Raw genomic sequence first — 22,125 nt, forward strand, 5'->3', positions numbered from 1 at the left:
CTCGGTGTCATATCTTGCTTTATAACACTCCTGTGAAGTATTTCAGGCATTTTATTCCATTAAAGATGCAATATAAGTTGTTGTTGTATGAACCTCCAATCAAATGATATTTAAGTTATGAAGAGAGGTTGGATATAGATTTGGGTTGTTTTCGTTGGAGCAAAGAAGACTGAGGGATGATCTGATCGAGGTGTCCAAGATTATGAGGGGCATGGACAGGGTGGATAGGTAGTAGCTGCTCCCCTTAGTTGAAGGGTCAGTCACAAGGGGGCATAAGTTCAAGGTGAGGGGCAGGAGGTTTAGGGGGATGTGAGGAAAAACTTCTTTACCCAGAGGGTGGTGACGGTCTGGAATGCACTGCCTGGGAGGATGGTGGAGGCGGGTTGCCTCACATCCTTTAAAAAGTGCCTGGATGAGCACTTGGCATGTCATAACATTCAAGGCTATGGGCCAAGTGCTGGTAAATGAGATTAGGTAGGTAGGTCAGGTGCTTCTCACGTGTTGGTGCAGACTCGATGGGTCGAAGGGCTTCTTCTGCACAGTGATTCTGTGATAAGTAGCATGTCATTTGAGTCAGAGACACAAGAGAGAAAGAAGCGAGAGCATTTGCACACACACACACAAGATCTTTACCTCATACATGCACCATAGTAGAGTGAAGGCTCATTTGAGAACAACAAAAGGAAGCCACAATATATTCTATTACAGCTGCTTTAAGCGAGACTGCTACCTCTTGTGTTGTCTCGCAAATTTAATTGGGGTTGCCCATATCTTTGATGGATGATCAGCTTTGAGAGACTAGAACAATCACTTCTGACAACTGAAGCAGCTGTCATTTTCTAAGATCATATGAAATATGAGCAGGAAGAGGCCTTTCAGCTCATCGAGTCTGTTTTGCCATTAAATAAGACCATGGTTGATCTGATTGTGGCCTTAACTTCACTTTCCTGTCTTTCCCCCCAAGACTCTTGACTCGCTTGTCAATCAAAAATCTATGAGTATACACTGAAGAATCACCGAAGCGATATTAGTAATATACCTTCATATTTAACTGTAAACCACATGATCTATCTTGGGATTATCAATTGTTATTTTACAATGAGATACCAAATTGGAGCTCTTGCTGTATTCGTGTCACTTTTGCATTTAATAGATTTGGCTTTGAAACCCACCTGTATCATCTGTTCTGCCATTGGATAACCTGAAGGAATTTGAATGACTTCCAGCCTGCTTGTACTTTTTAAACCTGATGAGATGAAATTTCACAAAAGTTAGCAGTTTGCATCATATTGTAACACAACCTTTTTAAAAGAAAAGTATGTTGTATAATGCAAGCACAGTTGTGGAATAGTGCACTGATGCTTCAATGCTTTCTACCATTGGGGAGGGTACAAACTTATATTTGTAATTTCCCACTTGATAAGCTTACAAGCAAAGGCTAGATGCTTTCTGACGAGGAGCAATGTTGGTAGAAACATCTCACAAATGATTTTGCAGTCAACAGCTGAACAGAAACATCTACAAATATTTGATGTTCATCTTCTAGGCAGGAATTGTGTGCATGTGTAAGACCGGTTTTATCATAGGTGGTCTCATTCCAGTTTTGATATATAAAAGCAATCTTTTATAGACTTTTGAAAACAGCTCCATGCTAAGGCTTTTCACTACAGAGCAGTTACTGATCTCATTGCCTAGTTGCTCTATATTTTTAAGTTCCAAGGCAGTACTGATTTCTCATCATTTCATACAATACAATGATTACAGTACAGCAGTAGAGCATTTGGCCCGTTGAGCCTGTGCCATCTCTCTGCAAAAGGAATTTACCTAATCCCATTCCTTCCCCATAGCCTGCATTTTTTCCCCCTTTAGGTGCTTATCCAATTCCTTTTTGAAAGCCATGATTGAATCTGTCTCCGCCACACTCCCGGGCAGCGCATTCCTTATCCTGACAACTTGCTGTATTAAAAAGAAGCTTTTCATCCTGTTTCCTCTGGTCCTTTTGCCAACACTTAAAATCTATATCCTCAGGTTCTTGAGCATTCCGCCAATGGAATGGTTTCTCTATTCACTCTGTTGCAGCCCCTCATGATTTTGAATAGCTCTACCAAATTTCCTTTTAACCTTCTCTTCTCAAAAGGAGAACAACCCAGCTTCTCTAATCCATCTATGTGACTGAAGCCCCTCACCTCTGGAATCATTCTTAAAACTTTTCTCTGATGCCTTCCTAATAATTAGGCAATACTCCAGTTGAGGCCCGACCAGTGTTTCATGAAGGTTCATCCTAATTTCCTTGTTTTTGTCCTTTATTTCTCCATTTATAAAGCCCAAGACCCTGTATGCCTTATTAACCACCATCTCAACCTGCCCTGCCACCGTCAACAATTTATGCAGATAAACCCCAGGTCTCCCTGTTCCTGCACAACCTGTGGAATTGTACTTTAAATGTTATAGTGCCTCTCCTCATTTTTCCTATTAAAATAATTCACTGCACATCTCTGCATTAAATTTCATCTGCCACATGTCTGCCCAATCCCCCATCCTGTTGATGTCCCTTTTTTTTTATTCAGCATGGGATGTGGGCTTCACTGGCTGGGCAGAGCGTTTATTGCCCATCCCTAGTTTCTCATGAGGTGATGGTGGCGAGTTGCCTTCTTGAACCACTGCAGTCCATGTGGTGTGTGTACACCCACAGTGCTGCTCGGAAGGGAGTTCCAGGGTTTGACCCAGCGACAGTGAAGGAACGGCGATCTATTTCCAAGTCAGGACAGTGAGTGACTTGGAGGGGAACTTCCAAGAGGTGGTGTTTCCATCTATCTGCCGCCCTTGTCCTTCTAGGTGGTAGTGGTCGTGGGTTTGGAAGGTGCTGTCAAAGGAGCCTTGTTGAATTCCTGCAGCGCATCTGGTAGACGGAACACACTGCTGCTACAGTGCGTTGGTGGTCGAGGGAGTGAATGTTTGTGGATGAGGTGTCAATCAAGCGGGCTGCTTTGTCCTGGACAGTGTCAAGCTTGTTGTGGGAGCTGCACTCATCCAGGCAAGTAGGGAGTATTCCATCACACTCCTGGTTTGTGCCTTGTAGATGGTGGACAGGCTTTGGGGAGTCAGGAGGTGAGCTACTCATCACACAATTCCTAGCCTCTGACCTGCTCTTGTAGCCACAGTATTTATATGGCTAGTCCAGTTCAGTTTCTGGTCAATGGTAACTCCCAGGATGTTGATACTGGGGGATTCAGTGATGGTAATGCTATTTAACATCAAGGGGTGATGGTTGTATTCTTTCTTGTTGGAGGTGGTCATTGCCTGACACTTGTGTGGCGCAAATGTTACTTGCCACTTGTCAGCCCAAGCCTGGATATTGTCCAGGTCTTGCTGCATTTGGACATGGACTACTTCAGTATCTGAGGGGTTGCAAATGGTGCTGAACATTGTGCAATCATCAGCGAACATCCCCACTTCTGACTTTATGATGGAAGGAAGGTCATTGAAGCAGCAGCTGAAGATAGTTGGGCTGAGGACACTATCCTGAGGAACTCCTGCAGTGATGTCCTGGAGATGAGATGATTGACCTCCAACAACCACAACCATCTTCCTTTGTGCTAGGTATGACTCCAACCAGCAGAGAGTTTTCTCCGATTCCCACTGACTCTAGTTTTGCTAAGGCTCCTTGATGCCACACATTCAAATGCTGACTTGACGTCAAGGGCAGTCACCCTGACTTCATCTCGGGTGTTCAGCTCTTTTGTCCATGTTTGAACCAAGGCTGTAATAGAGGTCAGCAGCTGAGTGGCCCTGGCGGATCTCAAACTGGGCGTCAGTGAACAGGTTATTGCTAAGCAAGTGCCGCTTGATAGCACTGTTGATGGCCCCTTCCATTACTTTACTGATGATTGGGAGTAAGCCGATGGGGCGGTAATTGGCCGGACTGGCTTTGTCCTGCTTTTTGTGTACAGGATATACCTGGGCAATTTTCCACATAACTGGGTATATGCCAGTGTTGTAGTTGTACTGGAACAGCTTGGCTAGGGGCGCGGCAAGTTCTGGAGCACAAGTCTTCAGTACTATTGCTGGAATATTGTCAGGGCTCATAGCCTTTGCAATATCCAGTGCCTTCAGCTGTTTCTTGATATCACGTGGCGTGAATCGAATTGGCTGAAGATTGGCATCTGTGATGCTGGTGACCTCCGGAGGAGGCTGAGATGGATCATCCACTTGGCACTTCTGGCTGAACTTTGTTGCGAATGCTTCAGCCTTATCTTTTGCACTGCTGTGCCGGGCTCCTCCATCATTGACGATGGGGATATTTGTGGAGCCTCCTCCTCCAGTGAGTTGTTTAATTGTCCACCACAATTCACAACTGGATGTGGCAGGACTGCAGAGCTTAGATCTGATCCATTGGTGTGGGATCGCTTAGCTTTAACACTTACTGCTTATGCTGTTTGGCACAAAAGTAGTCCTGTGTTATAGTTTCACCAGGTTGACACCTCAATTTTAGGTATGCCTGGTGCTGCTCCTGGCGTGCCCTCCTGCACTCTTCATTGAACCAGGCTGATTCCCTGGCTTGATGGTAATGGTATAGTGAGGGATATGCTGGGCCATGAGGTTACAGATTGCGTTAGAGTACAATTCTTCTGCTGCTGATGGCCCACAGCGCCTCATGTATGCTCAGCCTTGAGTTGCTGGATCTGTTAGAAATCTATCCCATTTAGCACGGTGGTAGTGCCATGCAACACGATGGAGAGTATCCTCAATGTGAAGGCGGGATTTCATTTCCACAAGGACTGTGCGGTGGTCACTCCAACTGATACTGGCATGGACAGATGCATCTGCCACATGCAGGTTGGTGAGGGTGAGGTCAAGTTATGTTTTTCCCTCTTTTTGGTTCCCTCATCACCCGCCACTGACCCAGTCTAGCTGTTATCTCATTTAGGACTGGGGCAGCTCGGTCAGTAGTGGTGCTACTGTGCCATTCTTGGTGATGGACATTGAAGTCCCCCACCCTGAGGGTAGTGAATGTCTGGAATTCTCTACCCCAAAGAGTTGTGGAGGCTAGATCACTGAAAGTAAAAAAGGACATAGATAGATTTTTGCAATATCGGGGAGTTGACGCTATGAAGAGCTGGCACAAAAGAGGAGTTGAGGCCTGGAGCAGATTAACCATGATCTTATTGAATAGCAGGGCAGACTTGAAGGGCTGAGTGGCCTACTCCTGCTCCTATTTCTTATTTTCTTATGTACTCAAAGTTCGCTATATTTCTAAGTTTTGTGTCAGGTTTTGAAGTTCTGCCCTTGTCTACACCCAAGTCTAAGCCGTTAATATTATATCAAGAAAACCAGTGTTCCTAGTGCTGCCCTATGGGGAACACAGCTGTACATCATCTTCCAGTTCAACCACTAATGTTTCATATGAATTAGGAGCAGCAACGTCCCACTCAGCTCCTTGAGCCTGCTCCGCCATTCAATAAGATCATGGCTGGTCTAATAGTAACCTCACCTTCCTGTCACTCAGCCAACTTATTTTCTGTCTTCAATTTAACCACATGCAGGTCAATGATGTAAAAATGTATTAAAATCAGGTTTTAACAGGAATTAGATTAAATGTTGCAGAATAATTATGTAGGAGTTATTTGACACTCTGTAGAAAAAGTGGTTCAGAATACGTATAAAGACAGATTAGTACACGTGTGACATTTATGAATTAGAACAGGGGTTCCCAAAGCACGGGTTGTGACTCCTGCTGGGGTTGCGAGCTGAGCAATTTGGGCTGCGAGCTCCCCATCCTCCGAGGCAGCAATGGCAACTGTAGAATGGAGACTCTTGAATGTCAGGATCATCTCCAAGGCCCCATGACATGCGGGTGCATGATTTTTTTCCTGTTGTGGTTCAGAGGGCATGTCCTAAAGGAATGAACTTCAAGGCCCGCTCACTGCCTCCATCTAAGCCTGCAAAGTAAACTGGTCAAAAATACCACCAATACCCGCTGTCAGAACTTCCACCCCACCCCCCCCCCCCACCTCACCTCTCAATCTGGGGTCACACCAACATTCAAGTGTTAAAATGAGGTCACAGTAGGAAAAAGTTTTGGAGCACTGAATTAGAAGGATCAAAGATGCAAATAGATTTTCTTTTACTTAAACTATGCATACTAAACAACAAACATACTTGTAAACTTAAATTAACAGTCACTTACCTCAGCATATAAAGAACTATAATAATAAATACGATGACTAACAGTGATGAGAGAGCCACCATTACTGCTATAATGGGCATTTCATCTGTAATGAAAAGAAGACACTACTCAGAATATAGATTATGAACCTAAGAATACAACTGTACTAATGGACAAGACAGTTCAATGAAGACCCTCAAAAGTTGTTCAGAGCTTCAATAAGAATCATAATAAGCTAATGCTAAAACACAAAATTATCAGTATCAATAATGTAAAGATACAGAATCCCTGTTTAAATTATTACAGGAATTCACACAAAAATAAACAGCTCAATTGAAGCTGAATAACAATATTTAACTTAAAACAGTATTTAATTTTATTCAAGAATTAATTGACTTTGTGACAGGCCAGATTAAACATAAATCACAATAAATCTCCATATTATACTGAAGCTCTCAAAACAGTAGTTGAATGAGATGACCCCTTAATAACTAATTGTTCCACTCATGCCTTGCATTCAGTTAATTCAAGTATGAACCGTCAAAGTAAAAATTAGTTTTGGACGATTTTCAAGCTCAGGCACAATGCAATCCAGGTAACATAGGTCCAAATGGGAGGCCTAAAATTGGGCCTCGAGCCTCACTAACAGTTAATGCAAAAGCTGCAACTACCTATCGTGCCTCGACAGACAATTTGCACATCAAAAGATGTTGATAAAAACAAAAAACTACTGGGCCACTTGCCTCACCGGCAGTTCATCAGAAATGCTTTCCAATGGGGTAGAGGAGAGGGTGGAGGCTACTCTTGCTCCTCCTGGCTCCACAGGGAGGTTGATTTATTTAGTCAGTTAGGTTTAAAGTAGCTGTTCATTGGCAGCCTCAGGGGCGCTGAAAAATTCTGAGCAGGGCAGAAATGACACCTGCTCAGTCCATCATAAACACATTTTCCAGACAGGTCCTTCAATAGGTGATAGGGCCCTATTTAACCTAAGCATGGGCCCAACATTGGTTTCAGGAGTCCAGGCAAGGTATGTTAAAAACAAGACTGGCGAATTTATTAATGGTCTGAATGCACATGCACACTGAGCATGGAATGTCTCACTGCTAATTGTGTCAGTATCTAGTCAGTTAACCCAAAATAAGGGTGCAATCTGCTCGATTTCTACCCTTATAGGCATGTTTGCTTAAAATTTCTCACCAATATGACATTAAAATGTGTATTTTACTGAACCATTCTGTTTTACATGTGTATTTCCTGGCAGAACAGTTGAATATTGTTCAGATTAGCTTCAAAAGAAGTCTGTTAAATGTTGTGGCTGAAGCTAAAATAGGCATTGTTGCAAATTAAGCTAAGTTATTTGCTTTTACACCACATTTTTACTTGAAAACAGACAATAGTAGTGCTTTGTTTACACACACTATCATTCATAAATCACCTAAATATTAGCCAGTCACATTAAGAGTTAATACTGCTGGATGCTGCAAACGTGTCATTCTGCAATGCTGAAGTCCTTAGCTCGGTAAACTAGCTCTGAAAGACTTGAACAATACTTGACCTTAATTTAACATTTTAAATGAGCTCCTTTATCCGTGTCCAAAGTCAATTGCCATACAATTACTGCTGCCCCAGCAGATACCTTGGATCAACTATGCGACTTTCCTGCTCCATATGGTTCAGGTAATCACTGAACGAGCTAATTCAATCAGCAGGGAGCTGTTTCCCTCCTTGATCAGGGAATGGAAGTTTGCTTGGTGGTGGGGGGGGCTTTATTTTATTTAAATGAGTACCACAAAGAAACAAAACTTTGCCTACATACAGTGTAAACCAAGACAAAATCTTAGGATTACTAACTGTTGGTACAAGCTTAATACCTTGCATAAGACATCTCACCCATGAGTTGAAGAGAATGGGATATATACTAAAGAATGCTCAAGGGAAATTACTCAAAATACTTAAGGAAATAGATAAATTGAAATCTGCTACAGAAAGTTCCAGTTTATGTTTCCCTGTTTTAAGTTGTTCAGCGTCGGTCAGGTTCTGTACTTATGTTTAACATTGCGAGTTTCATTTTGTGTCAGGTCTGACGTAAGGCCACGTGACCCGATGGGCATCGTTTTGGAGCTGCCTCTGCCGCTCCCTGACCATCCCTCTTGCTGCTGACCCTCCAGTTTGTGGCCTCTTCCGCTCCCTAACACCGCTTCTCCAGCTCGCTTACCTCCTGTAAGTAAGGAAGCTGCTCTTCCTGCACCTTGCCGTTCATCATCAGAACCCTTGCCCACAGTGAGGGCTCACGAGAGGGCAGCGGCGAACAGGGGTGGCAGAAAGCTGGAGTTCGGTGACAGGGAGGGTCTGCAGCAACTAGAGGATCAAGGAGTGGCAGAGATCACAAACCAGTGGGTCAGCAGCGAGTTAAGGGTCAGAGTGCAGCCGAGGCCTTGCGCTGGAGGGTCAGCAGCAAGGGGAGGACCAGGGAGCAGCAGTGGCTCAAACCGGAGGGTCTGCAGCGACCAGGAGGGTCAGGGAGCGGCAGAGGTTGCGAGCCAGAGATTTGGCAGGATGAAGGATCTAAAGCAATGGGGAGGTTCGGTGAGCAAGAGAGACGGCACATGGGAAGTAGGGAGTTAGCATATTTCATTTATATTTTAAAAATTATTTCATTTACCAATATAGGAATTTAGCAATATCAACTTACAGGATATAATGTTTTTTTTCTGGTGAGAAAGGTCTTATAGAACCCAACTACAGCTTTTATATTGATTTTAATGGGAAAATGTGACTGGCTTAACATAGTTGTAACTTTAAGTGAAACATTCAGGCATGAAACTACAACTTTAATTGAAGACTTAGATCGTGGGATGGGGACACGAGCTTACAAAATATAAACAGCAGAAAAACAGACTATTCAAACCAAGCAGTCCTTGCTGCGCTCAAGCCTCCTACCATGCTTCATCATTTAAGTCCATCAGCATAACCCTCACCCTTCTTCCTCCTATGTTTATCAAGCTTCCCCTTAAATGTATCTATACTGTTTTCCTCAGCTACTCCCTGTGATAGCGGAATGTACATTTCCCCCACTCTCTGGTTGAAGAAGTTTCTTCCGAGTTCCCTATTTGCTTTCTTGATGACGATGGCATCTAGTTTTGCTCTTCCCACAAGTAGAAATATTTTTCTATCTGTCAAATCCTATCTTAATTTTAAAGAACTCTATTAAATTAGCCCTCAGCTTTTTCTTTCCAAGAGAAAAGGAGACACAGCCTGTTTATCCTTTTCCTGGTATATATAACCTCAGTTCCAGCATAGTCCTTATAGATCTTTTTTGCTCCCTCTCAAGTGCCTCCATATTCTTTCATATATGTCAACCAGGGCTGATGTTAGGTTCATTGCTATAACGGAGACCTGGCTAAAGGAGGAACAAAACAGGCAGCTTAATATCCCTGGTTATAAAGTCTTCAGACACAATAGAGTAGGAGATAAAAAAGGGAGGGGGTTAGCACTAATGGTTAAAGAATCAATTCCAGTCGTGAGAAGGGATAATATACTAAATGGGTCAACAAATAAGGCTTTATGGATTGAGCTTAGAAATAAAAAAGGGGCAGTCACACTACTGGGAGTATACTACAAATAGTGAAAGGGAGATAGAAGAACAAATATGTAGGCAAATTTCTGCTTGTAAGAACAAGAGGGCAATCAACTATCCTAATATCAACTGGGATTCAAACAATATAAGGGGCACTGAGGGAGAAAAATTCATGCAGTGTGTCCAGGAAAATTTTTTCAACCAATTAGTCACAAACCCAACGAGAGGAGATGCAATTCTAGACCTAGTATTGGGGAACGAAGAAGGGCAAATGGGTGAAGTGACAGTTGGCGACCATATCGGGGACAGTGATCACAATTCAATTAGATTTAGCATTACCATGGAAAAGGACAGAGATAAGGGAGGAGTAAAAGTCTTGAACTGGGGGAAGGCAAATTTTGCAGAAATGAGAAGGGACTTGGCTGAGGTGGACTGGACAGCACTGCTGGAGGATAAAACAGTTGAAGACCAGTGGGAAGCACTGAAAAGTGAGATCTTAATTGTTCAAAGTAGACATGTCCCCTACAAAAATAAGAGTGATACTGCCAAATCTAGATCTCCTTGGTTGTCTAGAGGAATACAGGGGAAGATCAAACAGAAAAAGAAAGCGTACGATAGGCACAAAGAACTAAGCACTGCAGATAGCCTAGACGAATATAGGAAGTGCAGGGACAAAGTAAAAAAGGAAATAAGGAAATCAAAGAGAGGGCATGAAAAAAGATTAGCAAGTAAAGTTAAAGATAACCCAAAGATGTTTTACCAATACATTAATGCTAAAAGGTTAGTTAAGGAAAAAGTGGGACGTGTCAGAGATGAAGATGGAAACTTGCGTGTAGATGCAGAGGCTGTGGGAAGGGTTTTGAATGAATATTTTGTCTCTGTGTTTACAAAGGAAAGGGAGAATGTAGATATAGTAGTCCAGGAGGAACACTGCGAGATATTGGACGGGATAGTCATAAAGAGAGAGGAAGTACTCGAAGGGTTGAAATCCTTGAAGGTTGATAAGTCACCAGGGCCAGATGGATTGTTTCCGAGGCTGCTGAAGGAAGTCAGGGAGGAGATAGCAGATGCTCTGAGGATGATTTTCCAATCTTCACTAGATATGGTTGGGGGGGGGGTTACCGGAGGACTGGAGAAATGCAAACGTAGTTCCATTGTTTAAAAAGAGATCAAAGGAAATGCCAAACAATTATAGGCCAGTTAGTCTTACATTGGTGGTGAGCAAATTAGTAGAATCAATCCTGAGAGATAGGATTAACTGTCATGTGGAAAGGCATGGACGAATCAGGGATGGTCAGCATGGATTTGTTAAAGGAAGGTCTTGCCTCACAAATTTGATTGAATTCTTTGAGGAAGTGACAAGAAGGGTTGATGAAGGTAGTGCAGTGGATGTTGTGTACATGGATTTTAGCAAAGCACTTGACAAGGTCCCACATGGCAGATTGGTCAGGAAAGTAAAAGCCCATGGGATTCAGGGTAATGTGGCAAACTGGATAAAAGGTTGTCTTTGTAACAGGAAACAAAGGGTAATGGTTGATGGATGTCCTTGCGAATGGAAAGTTGTCTCAAGTGGTGTTCCACAGGATCCGGTGTTGGGACCCTTGCTGTTTGTGTTATATATTAACGATTTGGACGTGAACGTGGGGGGCACGATTGGGAAATTTGCAGATGACACAAAGTTTGGCCGAGTAGTGGATTGTGTAGAAGATAGCCATAATCTCCAAACGATATAGATGGGTTGGTGGAATGGGCGGTAAAGTGGCAGAGGGTTTTAACATAGAGAAGTGTGAGGTCATACATTTAGGGAGGTCAAACAGTTACAGGGATTACAAAATAAATGGGAATGTACTAACAGGGGTAGATGAAGTGAGAGATCTTGGCGTATAAGTACACAGGCCCCTGAAGGCAGCAGTTCAAGTAGACAAGGTCGTAAAGATGGCATTTGGAATGCTCTCCTTCATTGGCAGAGGTATAGAATATAAAAAAGTAAGGATATAATGTTGGAATTGTATAAAACACTGGTGAGGCCACAACTGGAGTATTGTGTGTAGTTCTGGTCGCCATATTACAGGAAGGATGTAATAGCTCTGGAGAGAGTGCAGAGGAGGTTTACAAGAATGTTGCCAGGGTTAGAAAAGTGTAGCTATGAGGAGAGATTGGATAGGTTGGGGTTATTTTCCTTAGAACAAAGAAGGCGACTTGATTGAGGTGCACAAAATTATGAGGGGAATAGATAGAGTGGACAGGATAAAATTGTTTCCCTTGGTGGAGAATTCTCGAACCAGGGGACATAGATTCAAGATAAGTGGCAGTAGTGGTGTAGGGGGGAACATGAGGAAGAACTTTTTTACGTAGAGGGTAGTGGGTGTCTGGAACTCGCTGCCCAATTTGGTGGTAGAGGCAGAAACTCTAAACTCTTAAAAAGTACCTGGATCTGCACCTTAAGTGCTGTAAGCTGCAGGGCTATGGGCCAGGTGCAGGAAGGTGGGATTAGAAAGGGCACCTGGATGTCCTCAGGCTGGCATGGACAAGATGGGCCGAATGGCCTCCTTCTGTGCTGTAACTATTCTATGGTTCTATGATCCCCACAGACACCGATAACTTTAAAGAGATTTTAATTCCCAGTGACTAAATTAAAGGAATCGCATCACAACGTTAAGACTTTTACTCTAATAGAGAAACTTAAATTAACCTCCACCAAACATTACTTAGTAATACACTAAACTACAGAAACAATAACCCTCATTGATGCTTAACATGACCGATAACCACATGCTGCATATTCTTTACAGCATACTCTCCCTAGGAAACAGTCCACAGTCACTCCCAGCTTCCAATGGGATAATTTCTCTCTGTTTCGCTGAGTTGTATTGTGCTGCGACTGAAGGTTCTCTCCCTCAGTGTCCTGAATTCCCCAGCCGACTTTCAACTGTAAAGCACACTCTGGTGATTCCTTCTCCCAGCCTCACCAGGGTGAATCTTGAAGTGGCCATAAATCAGTGGGGATTCCTTCTCTTCGTCCAGTGGACAAGCTGCCATCAGCCTTCTGCCTGATAGCCAACACAGGACACAGGCTTTTCCCTCTGCAGACCACAGCAACTGCTGTTCCTCGTCTCTCTCTCTCTCTCTCACTGCCTCTGTTCAAAGTCTCTGAGGCATAAAGTCTTCAATGACAAGAACGCCTGCTCTGTCTTTGTTTTCAGGTCTGAAACTTGGCACATGCATTTCAGTAACACACCTGGGCCAGTCTCCATGATAACTAAGCCACATAGGCTTGCTGTCAGGCAGAACTTGTAGCAGATCACACGACTCTCTTCAGTACTCCATTTCACCTTAAATTATAGTCCAAAAGTTAATCACCATATAAAACCTCACATTCGAAACCCTGTACAGCACTTGGACGATGCCACCAAAGGATATCTGGGCTTTTTTTTTAATTCTTATGGCTGGGTGAACAGTTATAGTTTGATGTTGAGGTTAACAATCCATTCAATGGCTTTAGCTGACACAGTGTGAATGGTTTGATGCCACCAGGAATGGCTCTCTCAGAGCAGAGAGTCAGTATGTGGATGATGGTCTGACCTGGATGGCTACAGTCACAATTTGAGCTGTTCCTCATTTTGCATATATGAAGCAGGTGGCCACATCTTCCCCAGCCTGTCCTCAAGCAGTTTACGGTTGTCCAGATTTTCCAAGGAGGGTTGAAACCTGGACTTCTTGGCAATGGCCCCTATCAGTTTCCAGTTTGTAGCTGGTGATGTTTGCAGTCATTCAGGAGGTATGCCATCAAGAGGTGGAGTTGTCAGTTTGTAGGGTGTGGAGTGTGTTCCAGTAGGGAACATGGGATTTCAGCCAAATTCTTGTCTTTTTTTTAGGTACTGTGTCAATGGGAGTGCTTAATTAGCTGTCAACCAGTGGTGCTCTTTGAGGGGGATGTTTTCCTTCCGGGTATCAGGAGGTTAACTATGTGCTAGCACAGGAAGTCCACTCAAGCTGTGTTGGTCTCAACATTCCAGAAATAATCCTCATGACTTCTTACAGTAGGTTATCTGCCACATTTGTGCGGTATCACCCGAGCCAGGTTCAGCAAGCAACCTGCTGTTGTTTTGACCAGGGCAAGTCAAGCAGTGTGTAGCGTTAGCTCTGATGTCCCAGGTGGTTCCCGCCAGTTTCCATATGAGATTCACTCTCGTCTTGACCTCCTCTCCAGTGCTCTAGGTGGTGTTGCCAGTAGGTCAATGTACGGTCAAGAGTGATGCCAAAGTATTTTGGAGTTGGATTGTGGGTGGATGGTTGGCTGCAGAACTGGAGTGGAGTTCTTCCCCAGCCTTCGAGTTGTTCTAGCGAACAACTGAAATGACAATCTTGGCAGTGTTTGGTCCAAGTCTTCATTTTCTGAAGTAGGCTTCCAGGGAACATATAGATTTTCAGTGACTGTTTTCTCAATTAAGTTCTTTAGTCTGGAATGCCAGGGCCAAGTGGTCAGCATTTGTGAAGAGCTGTGACTTTGTGGGAGAGATGTCACAGTATGAGCTGGTGCGAGCGCTGATCCCTTTGAGAGTCCATTGTTGGTTATGCGTGGACGGCTAATTTGATCTCCAAGGTGCACATGAGTCAGTTGATCAATCATGGCTTTGTTTGGTTGTAGGGTTTTCACACAGCAGGTGATATTGCAGAGTTTCGGCAGCATGCCTGTGCACCACACCGTGCCATAGGCACAGGATAAGTCAATAAAAGATGGGTGCTGTCTTCAGGCCTTTCTGGAAACCTGCCTCAATATGTGAGGTCAGTGTCAATACCAGCCTGGAGCAGTCCTGGCCCAATTAAAAACCAACCTGTTGGCGGGGGACCAATGCTGTTTCCAGGTTGAGACTCAATCCGTTTAGCAGTACTTTATATGTTATTGGGAGCAGGGCCATGGAGTGGTAGCTGTGTCGATCGTTGAGTGGCTTCCTTGTCTTGGCGATGGCCTTTATATTGGATTAGCGCCAGATGATTGGAATGGTGCCTGAGCTGTGGATGTTCATAAGCGGCTTTGCTCACCACTTCCTTCCCTGTGATTCAATATTCTTCAAGAATTTTGGATAAATCTCATCGATTCCTGCTGCTTTGCCTGGCTTGGTTGCAGTCAGGGCACTGTCCACTCCTTGTGTGTAAAGGCTTGAGAAGTCTATCCACTCTGGGGCAGTCTTGAGAGGATGCATCAGGGCTATTTTTAACATCTGATTATCTTCCTTGCTGACTGGTACCACTAAGTTGGTCTTTATCAAGCAAGAAGATGCTACCCAGGCTACAGCAAAAGGGGAGATAATTAATACACTAGAAGGATTTAGGTTGATAATGAGGTATTGGGCAAGCTACCTATACTTAAAGTAGATAAAGCACCAGGAGCAGATGAGATGCATCAAAACGATATTGAGGGAAATTAGTGAGGCACTGGCCATAATTTCCCAATCTTTCTTAGATACAGGAGCAATTCCAAAAGACTGGAGAATTGCAACTGTTACATCCTTGTTTGAAAAGAGGTGCAGGGATAAAGCTGGCAACTACAGGCCTCAGCAGTAGGATAACTTCTGGAAACTATAGTGCGGGATAAAATCAATAATCAGTTAGACAAGCACAGGATAATTAATGAATCCACGCTGGCTTTCCTCAAGGGAAAATCATGTTTAACTAACTTGCTGGAATTTTTTGAGGAGGTAACAGAGAAGGTTGATAAAGGAAACACTGTTGATAGAAACATAGAAAATAGGAGTAGGCCATTCGGCCCTTCTAGCCTGCTCCGCCATTTATTATGATCATGGCTGATCATCCTACTCAATAGCCTGCTCCCGCTTTCTCCCCGTATCCTTTGATCCCATTCGCCCCAAGAACAATATCTAACTCCTTCTTGAAAACGTACAATGTTTTGGCCTCAACTGCTTCCTGTGGTAGCGAATTCCACAGGCTCACCACTCTCTGGGTGAAGAAATTTCTCCTCATCTCAGTCCTAAATAGTCTACCCCATATCCTCAGACTGTGACCCCTGGTTCTGGACTCCCCCACCATCAGGAACATCCTTCCGGCATCTACCCTGTCTAGTCATGTTAGAATTTTATAGGTTTCTAGGAGATCCCCCCTCATTCTTCTGAACTCCGGCGAATATAATCCTAACTGACTCAATCTCTCCTCATATGTCAGTCCCGCCATCTCAGGAATCAGTCTGGTAAACCTTCACTGCACTCCCTCTATAGCAAGAACATCCTTCCTCAGATAAGGAGACCAAAACTGCACACAATATTCCAGATATGGCCTCACCAAGGCCCTTTATGATTGCAGCAAAACATCCCTGCTCCTGTACTCGAATATTCTCGCTATGAAGGCCAACATACCATTTGCCTTCTTTACTGCTTGCTGCACCTGCATGCTCACCTTCAGCGACTGGTGTACGAGGACACCCAGGTCTCGTTGCACATTCCCCTCTCTCAATTTATAGCCATTCAGATAATAATCTGCCTTCCTGTTTTTGCTACTAAAGTGGATAACCTCACAGTTATCCACATTATACTGAATCTGCCATGCATTTGCCCACTCAGTCAGCATGTCCAAATCACACTGAAAGATCTCTGCATCCTCCTCACAGCTCACCCTCCCACCCAGCTTTGTGTCATCTGTAAATTTGCAGATATTACGTTTAGTTCCTTCATCTGAATCATTAATATATATTGTGAATAGCTGGGGTCCCAGCATCGATCCCTGTGGTACCCCACTGGTCACTGCCTGCCATTCGGAAAAAGACCCGTTTATTCCTACTCTTTGTTTCCTGTCTGCCAACCAGTTTTCTATCCATTTGAATATACTATCCCCAATCCCATGCGCTTTAATTTTTCCCACATAAGAGATTAGTGTGTCTTTGTCGAAAGCCTTCTGAAAGTCCAAATAAACCACATCCCCTGGCTCCCCCTCATCAACTCTACTAGTTACATCCTCGAAAAATTCCAGTAGATTTGTCAAGCATGATTCCCTTTCATAAATCCATGCTGACTCTGTCTGATTCTGCCACTGTTTTCCACGTGCTCAGTTATTAAATCTTTTATAATGGACTCTAGAATTTTCCCCACTACTGACATCAGGCTGACTGGTCTACAATTCCCTGTTTTCTCTCTACCTTCCTTTTTGAATAGTGGCCATTAGCTACCCTCCAATCTGTAGGAACTGTTCCAGAGTCGATAGAATCTCAGAAGATGACCACCAATGCATCCACTATTTCTAGGACCACTCCCTTAAGTACTCTAGGATGTAGATTATCAGGCCCTGGGGATTTATCGGCTTTCAATTCCATCAATTTCCCCAACAACATTTCCCTACTAATACTGATTTCTTTCAGTTCCTCCCTCTCACTAAACCCTGTGTTCCCCAATATGATGTGGCGTATATGGATTTTCAAAAGGCATTTGATGCAATGCCACACAACTGACTTGAGCAAAATTCTAGGTCATGGAATAAAAGGGAAAGTAGGCACTTGGGTAAGAAATTGGCTGAGTGACAGGTGACAGAGAGTAGTGATAAATGGTTGTTTTTTTCAGATTGGAGGAAGGTTTGTAGTGGAGTTCCTGAGGGGTCAGTGTTGGGGCCTTTGCTCGTCCTAATATATATTAATGACCTAGACTGTGGTGTGCAGTGCATGGTTTCAAACTTTGCAGATGATACTAGGTTTGGAAATGTTGTCAACTGTGATGGGGATAGTCTTGAACTTCCAAAGGGCATAGACATGTTGGATTGGGCAGACAAGTGGCAGATGAATTTCAATGCAGAGAAGTGTGAGGTGAGACAGTACAAAATAAAGGGAGAAATTCTAAAGGAGGTGCATGAACAGAGGGACCTCGGTGGAAATGTACACAGGTCATTGAAGATGGCAGGGCATGTTGAGAGAGTTAATAAAGCATATAGTATCTTAGGCTTTGTTAATAGAGGCATTGAGTGACAAGAGTAAGGAGGTCATGTTGAACTTGTATAAGACACTAGTTTGGCCTCTTCTCGAGTACTGCATCCAGTTCTGGACACCATACTTGAGGAAGGATGTGAAGGCATTGGAGAGAGTGCAGAGGAGGTTCACAAGAATGATTCCCAGGATGAAGAACTGTAGCTATGAGGATAGATTGGAGGGGTTGGGACTGTTTTCATTGGAGAAAAGAAGGCTGAGAGGAGAATTGGTAGAGGTATTCAAGATCCTAAGGGGTGTGAACAGGGTAAATAGTGAGAAGCTGTTCCCACTCAAGAGAATATCAAGAACTAGAGGGCACAGATTCAAAATAATTGGCAGAAGGGGTAAATGTGATGCAAGGAAAATTTTTTTTCATTCTGAGGGAGGTTGGAGTCTAGAACAAGCTTCCTGAAAGGGTGGTGGAGGCAGGTTCGATCAAGCAAATCCATACCGACTGTCTTTGATTCAGTGTTTCTCTAAATGAAAATTTATCCTCTACCTCAGAAATTTTTTCAATAACTTCCCCACCACCATGTTAAGCTAACTGGCCTGCAATTGCTCAGTCTATCCCTTTCACTTTTTTAAAACATTGGTACAATGTCAGCTGTCCTCCAGCCCACTGGCACCATACCTGTAGCCAGAAAGGATTAGTAAATGATTGTCAGAGCCGCTGTTATTTCTTCTATTGCTTTCCTTGCTTCATTCTCGTATCTTCGCACTTATTTCCCCTTGGAGAACAGTGTGGAATCGGAGAATCTTTATAGTGCAGGAGGCAGCCATTCGGCCCAGCAAATCTGCATTGGCTCTCTGAAAGAGCATTGTCCTGGATGGTGTCAAGCTTCTTGAGTGTTGGAGTTGCACCCATCCAGGCAAGTAGAGAGTATTCCTTCACACTCCTGAATTTACAGTGCAGAGTGCAGGAGGCGGCCATTTGGCCCATTGAGTATTCAGTGGCTCTCTGAAAGAGCATTCTATCCCTGCCTTATCCCCGTAACCTTGCACATTCTCTCTTTTCAGGTAGCAATCCAATTCCCTTTTGAATACCTCGAGCGAATCTGCCTGCACCACCTTCTCAGGAAGCTCGTTCCAGACTCCAACCACCCTCTAGGTGAAAAAGAATTTTCCTCACATCACTTTTACTCTTTTTGCCAATTATTTAAACCTATGCCCTCCACTTCTTGATGTTCGAGTGTGAAAAGTTTCTCAGTATTTACCCCTCAGGATCTTAACCTAAGGTTAGTCCTAACCTCTCCAATCTATCCTCATAGGTACAGTTTTTTCTCCCTGGAATCATTCTTGTGAACCTCCTCTTGTACTCTCTGCAATGCCTTCACATCTTTCTTCAAGTATGGTGCCCAGAACTGGACTCAGTACTCCAGATCAAGGCAGCATCTGACAGAGTGTGACATCAAGGAGCCTGAGCAAAACCAGGGTCAATTGGAATCAGGAGGAAAACTTCCCATTGGTTGGAGTCATACATGGCACAAGAGGAATATGGCTGTGGTCACTGGAGGTCAGTCCACTGCAAGTAACATTCACACCATACAAGTGACAGGAAACGACTATCTCCAACAGGAGAGAATATAACCATCGCTCCTTGACATTCAATGGCATTACCATCGCTAAATCCCCCACTATCCACATCCAGAGGATTACCATTGACCAGAAACTGAACTGGACTAGCCAGATAAATACTATGGTTACAAGAACAGGTCAGAGGATAGGAATCCTGCAATGAGTAACTCACCTCCTGATTCCCCAAAGCCTGTCCACCAGCTACAAGGCACAAGTCAAGAGTATGATGGAATACTCTCCACTTGCCTGGATGAGTGCAGCTCCCACAACACTGAAGAAGCTTGACACCATCCAGGACAAAGCAGCCTGCTTGACTGGCTTCCCTTCCACAAACATTCACTCCATCCACCACCGAACAGTGGCAGCTGTGCATACCATCTACAAGACGCACTGCAGGAATTCACCAAGCCTCCTTAGAAAGCGCCATCCAAACCCACAACCACTACAATCTAGAAAGACAAGGACAGCAGATACACGGGTACGCCACCACCTGGAAGTTCCCTTCCAAGCCACTCGTCATCCCGACTTGGAGATATATCGCCGTTTCTTCACTGTTGCTGGGTCAAAATCCTTAAACTCCTCCTGTGCAGCACTGTGGTGTACCCACACTACAGGGACTGCAGCGGTTCAGGAAGGTAGCTCACCACCACCTTCTCAAGGGCAATTAGGGATAAGCAATAAATGCTGGCCTAGCCACTGACACCAACATCCTGTAAATGAATTAACAAAAAGATGAGGCCTAACCTGTGTCAGCAAGTTAACAAGTTCAACATGACCTCCTTATTCTTGTACTCAATACCCCTATTAATAAAGCCTAATATACTGCATGCTTTATTAACTGGTCTGTCACCATGCCCTGCCATCTTCAATGACTTATGTACATATACACAGAGGTCTTTCTGTTCCTGCACCTCCTTCAGAGTTTCTCCCCTTTTTTAAAAAAAACTGTCTCACCATCTTCTTCCTGCCAAAATGAATCATCTCACATTTCTCTGCATTGAACTTCATCTGCCACTTCTCTGCCCAATCGACCGAAATGTCTATGTCCTTTTGAAGTTCAAGACTACCCTCATCGCAACTAACATTTCCATTCTTCATATCATCTGCAAAGTTTGAAATCACATCCTGAACACCACAGTCTAGGTCATTAACATATATCAAGAGGAGCGCGGGTCCCAACATTGACTCTTGGGGAACTCCACTACAAGCCTTCCTCCAATCTGAAAACAATCATTTATCACCACTCTATTTCCTGTCGCTCAACCAAATTCTTGTCCAAGTACCTACTTTGCCTTTTATTCCATGAGCTAGAATTTTGCTCACAGGCCTCTGGTGTGGCACTGTATACGAACAAACAAGGAGCAGGAGTAGCCCATTCAGCCCCTCAAGGCTGCTCTGCCATGTAATGAAATCATGGCTGATCTGATAGCAACCTGAAATCTGCATCCCACATACCGCCAATAAGCCTTGCTTACCAAAAATCTATCCACCTCTGCCTTAAAAATATGCAAAGACTCTGCTTCCATCATGTTTTCAGGCAGAGAGTTCCAAATACTCATGACCCTCTTAGTGAAAAAACTTCGCCTCAGCTCTATTTTAAAAGGGCGACCCCTTATTTTTAAACAGTGACCCCTAGTTCTAGATTCGACAAGAGGAAACATTCTCTCCACATCCATCCTGTCAAGGTCCCTCAGGATCTTATATGTTTCAATCAAGTCACCTCTTACTCTTCTGACCTCCAGTGGATACAAGCCTAGTCTGTCCAACTTTCCTCTTAAGATAACACACCCATTCCAGGTATTAATCTGGTAAACCTGCGCTGAACTGCTTCCAAGGCTTTTATATCCTTCCTCAACTGAGGTGACCAATGCTGTATCAAAAATTCCTTTTGAAAATCCACACACCACATCAATAGCGTTGCCTTTTCAACCTTCTCCGTTACCTCCTCAGGAAACTCAGCAAGTTAGTTAAACTTGATTTTCTCTAAACGAATCCACACTGGCTTTCCTTAATTATCCTGCACTTGTGTAAGAGACTATTGATTTTGTCCTGAACTGAAGTTTCCAGAAGTTTCCTTACCACTGAGGTCAAAATAACTGATCTGTATTTGCCGGCATTATCCTTGCACCCCTTTTTGAATAAGGGTGTAACATTCGCAATTCTCCAGTCCTCTAGCACGGGAGGTGCCAAAGGAGACTGTTAGATTATCACTAGTGCCTCTGCAATTTCCACTCTCACTTTCCTCAGTATCCTTGGATGCATCTCATCCGGTCCTGGTACCTTATCAATTTTTTTCAAAAACCACCTCCTCCTCAATTGTAAATTCTTCTATTCTTCCGGTTACTACATCTCTCACCTCAGCCTGGACAGCATTTCTTCCGTTGTAATGACAGATGCAAAGTACTCGTTTAATACCTCCGCTATTTCTCCTGCTTCCAGTGCAAGTCCCCCTTTTTTTACCCTTAATCAGCCCTATTCTTTCTTTTGCCTTTTATTATTTATATGCTTATAGAAGACCTTAGGATTCCCTTTTATGTTAGCTGTCTGTCTCTTTTCATGCTCTCCTTGCTTTTATTAGTTTTTTCACTTCCCCTCTGATCCTTCTATATTCACCCTGATTCTCCACTGTATTTTCCACCTAACATCTGTCGATCATGCACTTCCTCCTTTTCATCTTCACTTCTATCTCTCTTGTCATCCGGGGTCCTCTGGATTTATTTGACCTCCCTTTCATGCTCAAGGGAGTATGTCTTGACATTACCGTAGGAGGTAGCCCATTGTTCAGCCACTGTCTTTTCTGCCAACATTTGGTTCCAACTTACACGACTCAGGTGCATTCTCATC

The 22,125-nt window shown here is 43.7% G+C and overlaps 2 protein-coding genes across 6 annotated transcripts in view; both read right to left on the bottom strand.

The window, feature by feature from the left end:
• ptpra (protein tyrosine phosphatase receptor type A) overlaps positions 1-22,125 on the bottom strand; it is a 333,338-nt gene that overhangs the window by 124,335 nt on the left and 186,878 nt on the right. For all 5 annotated transcript variants that reach the window (XM_078554083.1, XM_078554102.1, XM_078554109.1 and 2 more), the window contains 2 exons: positions 6,188-6,272; positions 1,173-1,246 (listed from right to left, as the gene is read on the bottom strand). In XM_078554083.1, coding sequence (XP_078410209.1) covers positions 1,173-1,246; positions 6,188-6,272 — 159 coding nt within the window. The remainder of the gene's footprint in view (positions 1-1,172; positions 1,247-6,187; positions 6,273-22,125) is intronic.
• Positions 1-22,125, bottom strand: part of rnf24 (ring finger protein 24) — a 632,553-nt gene that overhangs the window by 9,330 nt on the left and 601,098 nt on the right. The window lies entirely within an intron of this gene.

The sequence above is a fragment of the Cetorhinus maximus genome, chromosome 1, assembly GCF_964194155.1.
Source record: "Cetorhinus maximus chromosome 1, sCetMax3.hap1.1, whole genome shotgun sequence".
In the NCBI taxonomy this organism is placed as follows: domain Eukaryota; kingdom Metazoa; phylum Chordata; class Chondrichthyes; order Lamniformes; family Cetorhinidae; genus Cetorhinus; species Cetorhinus maximus.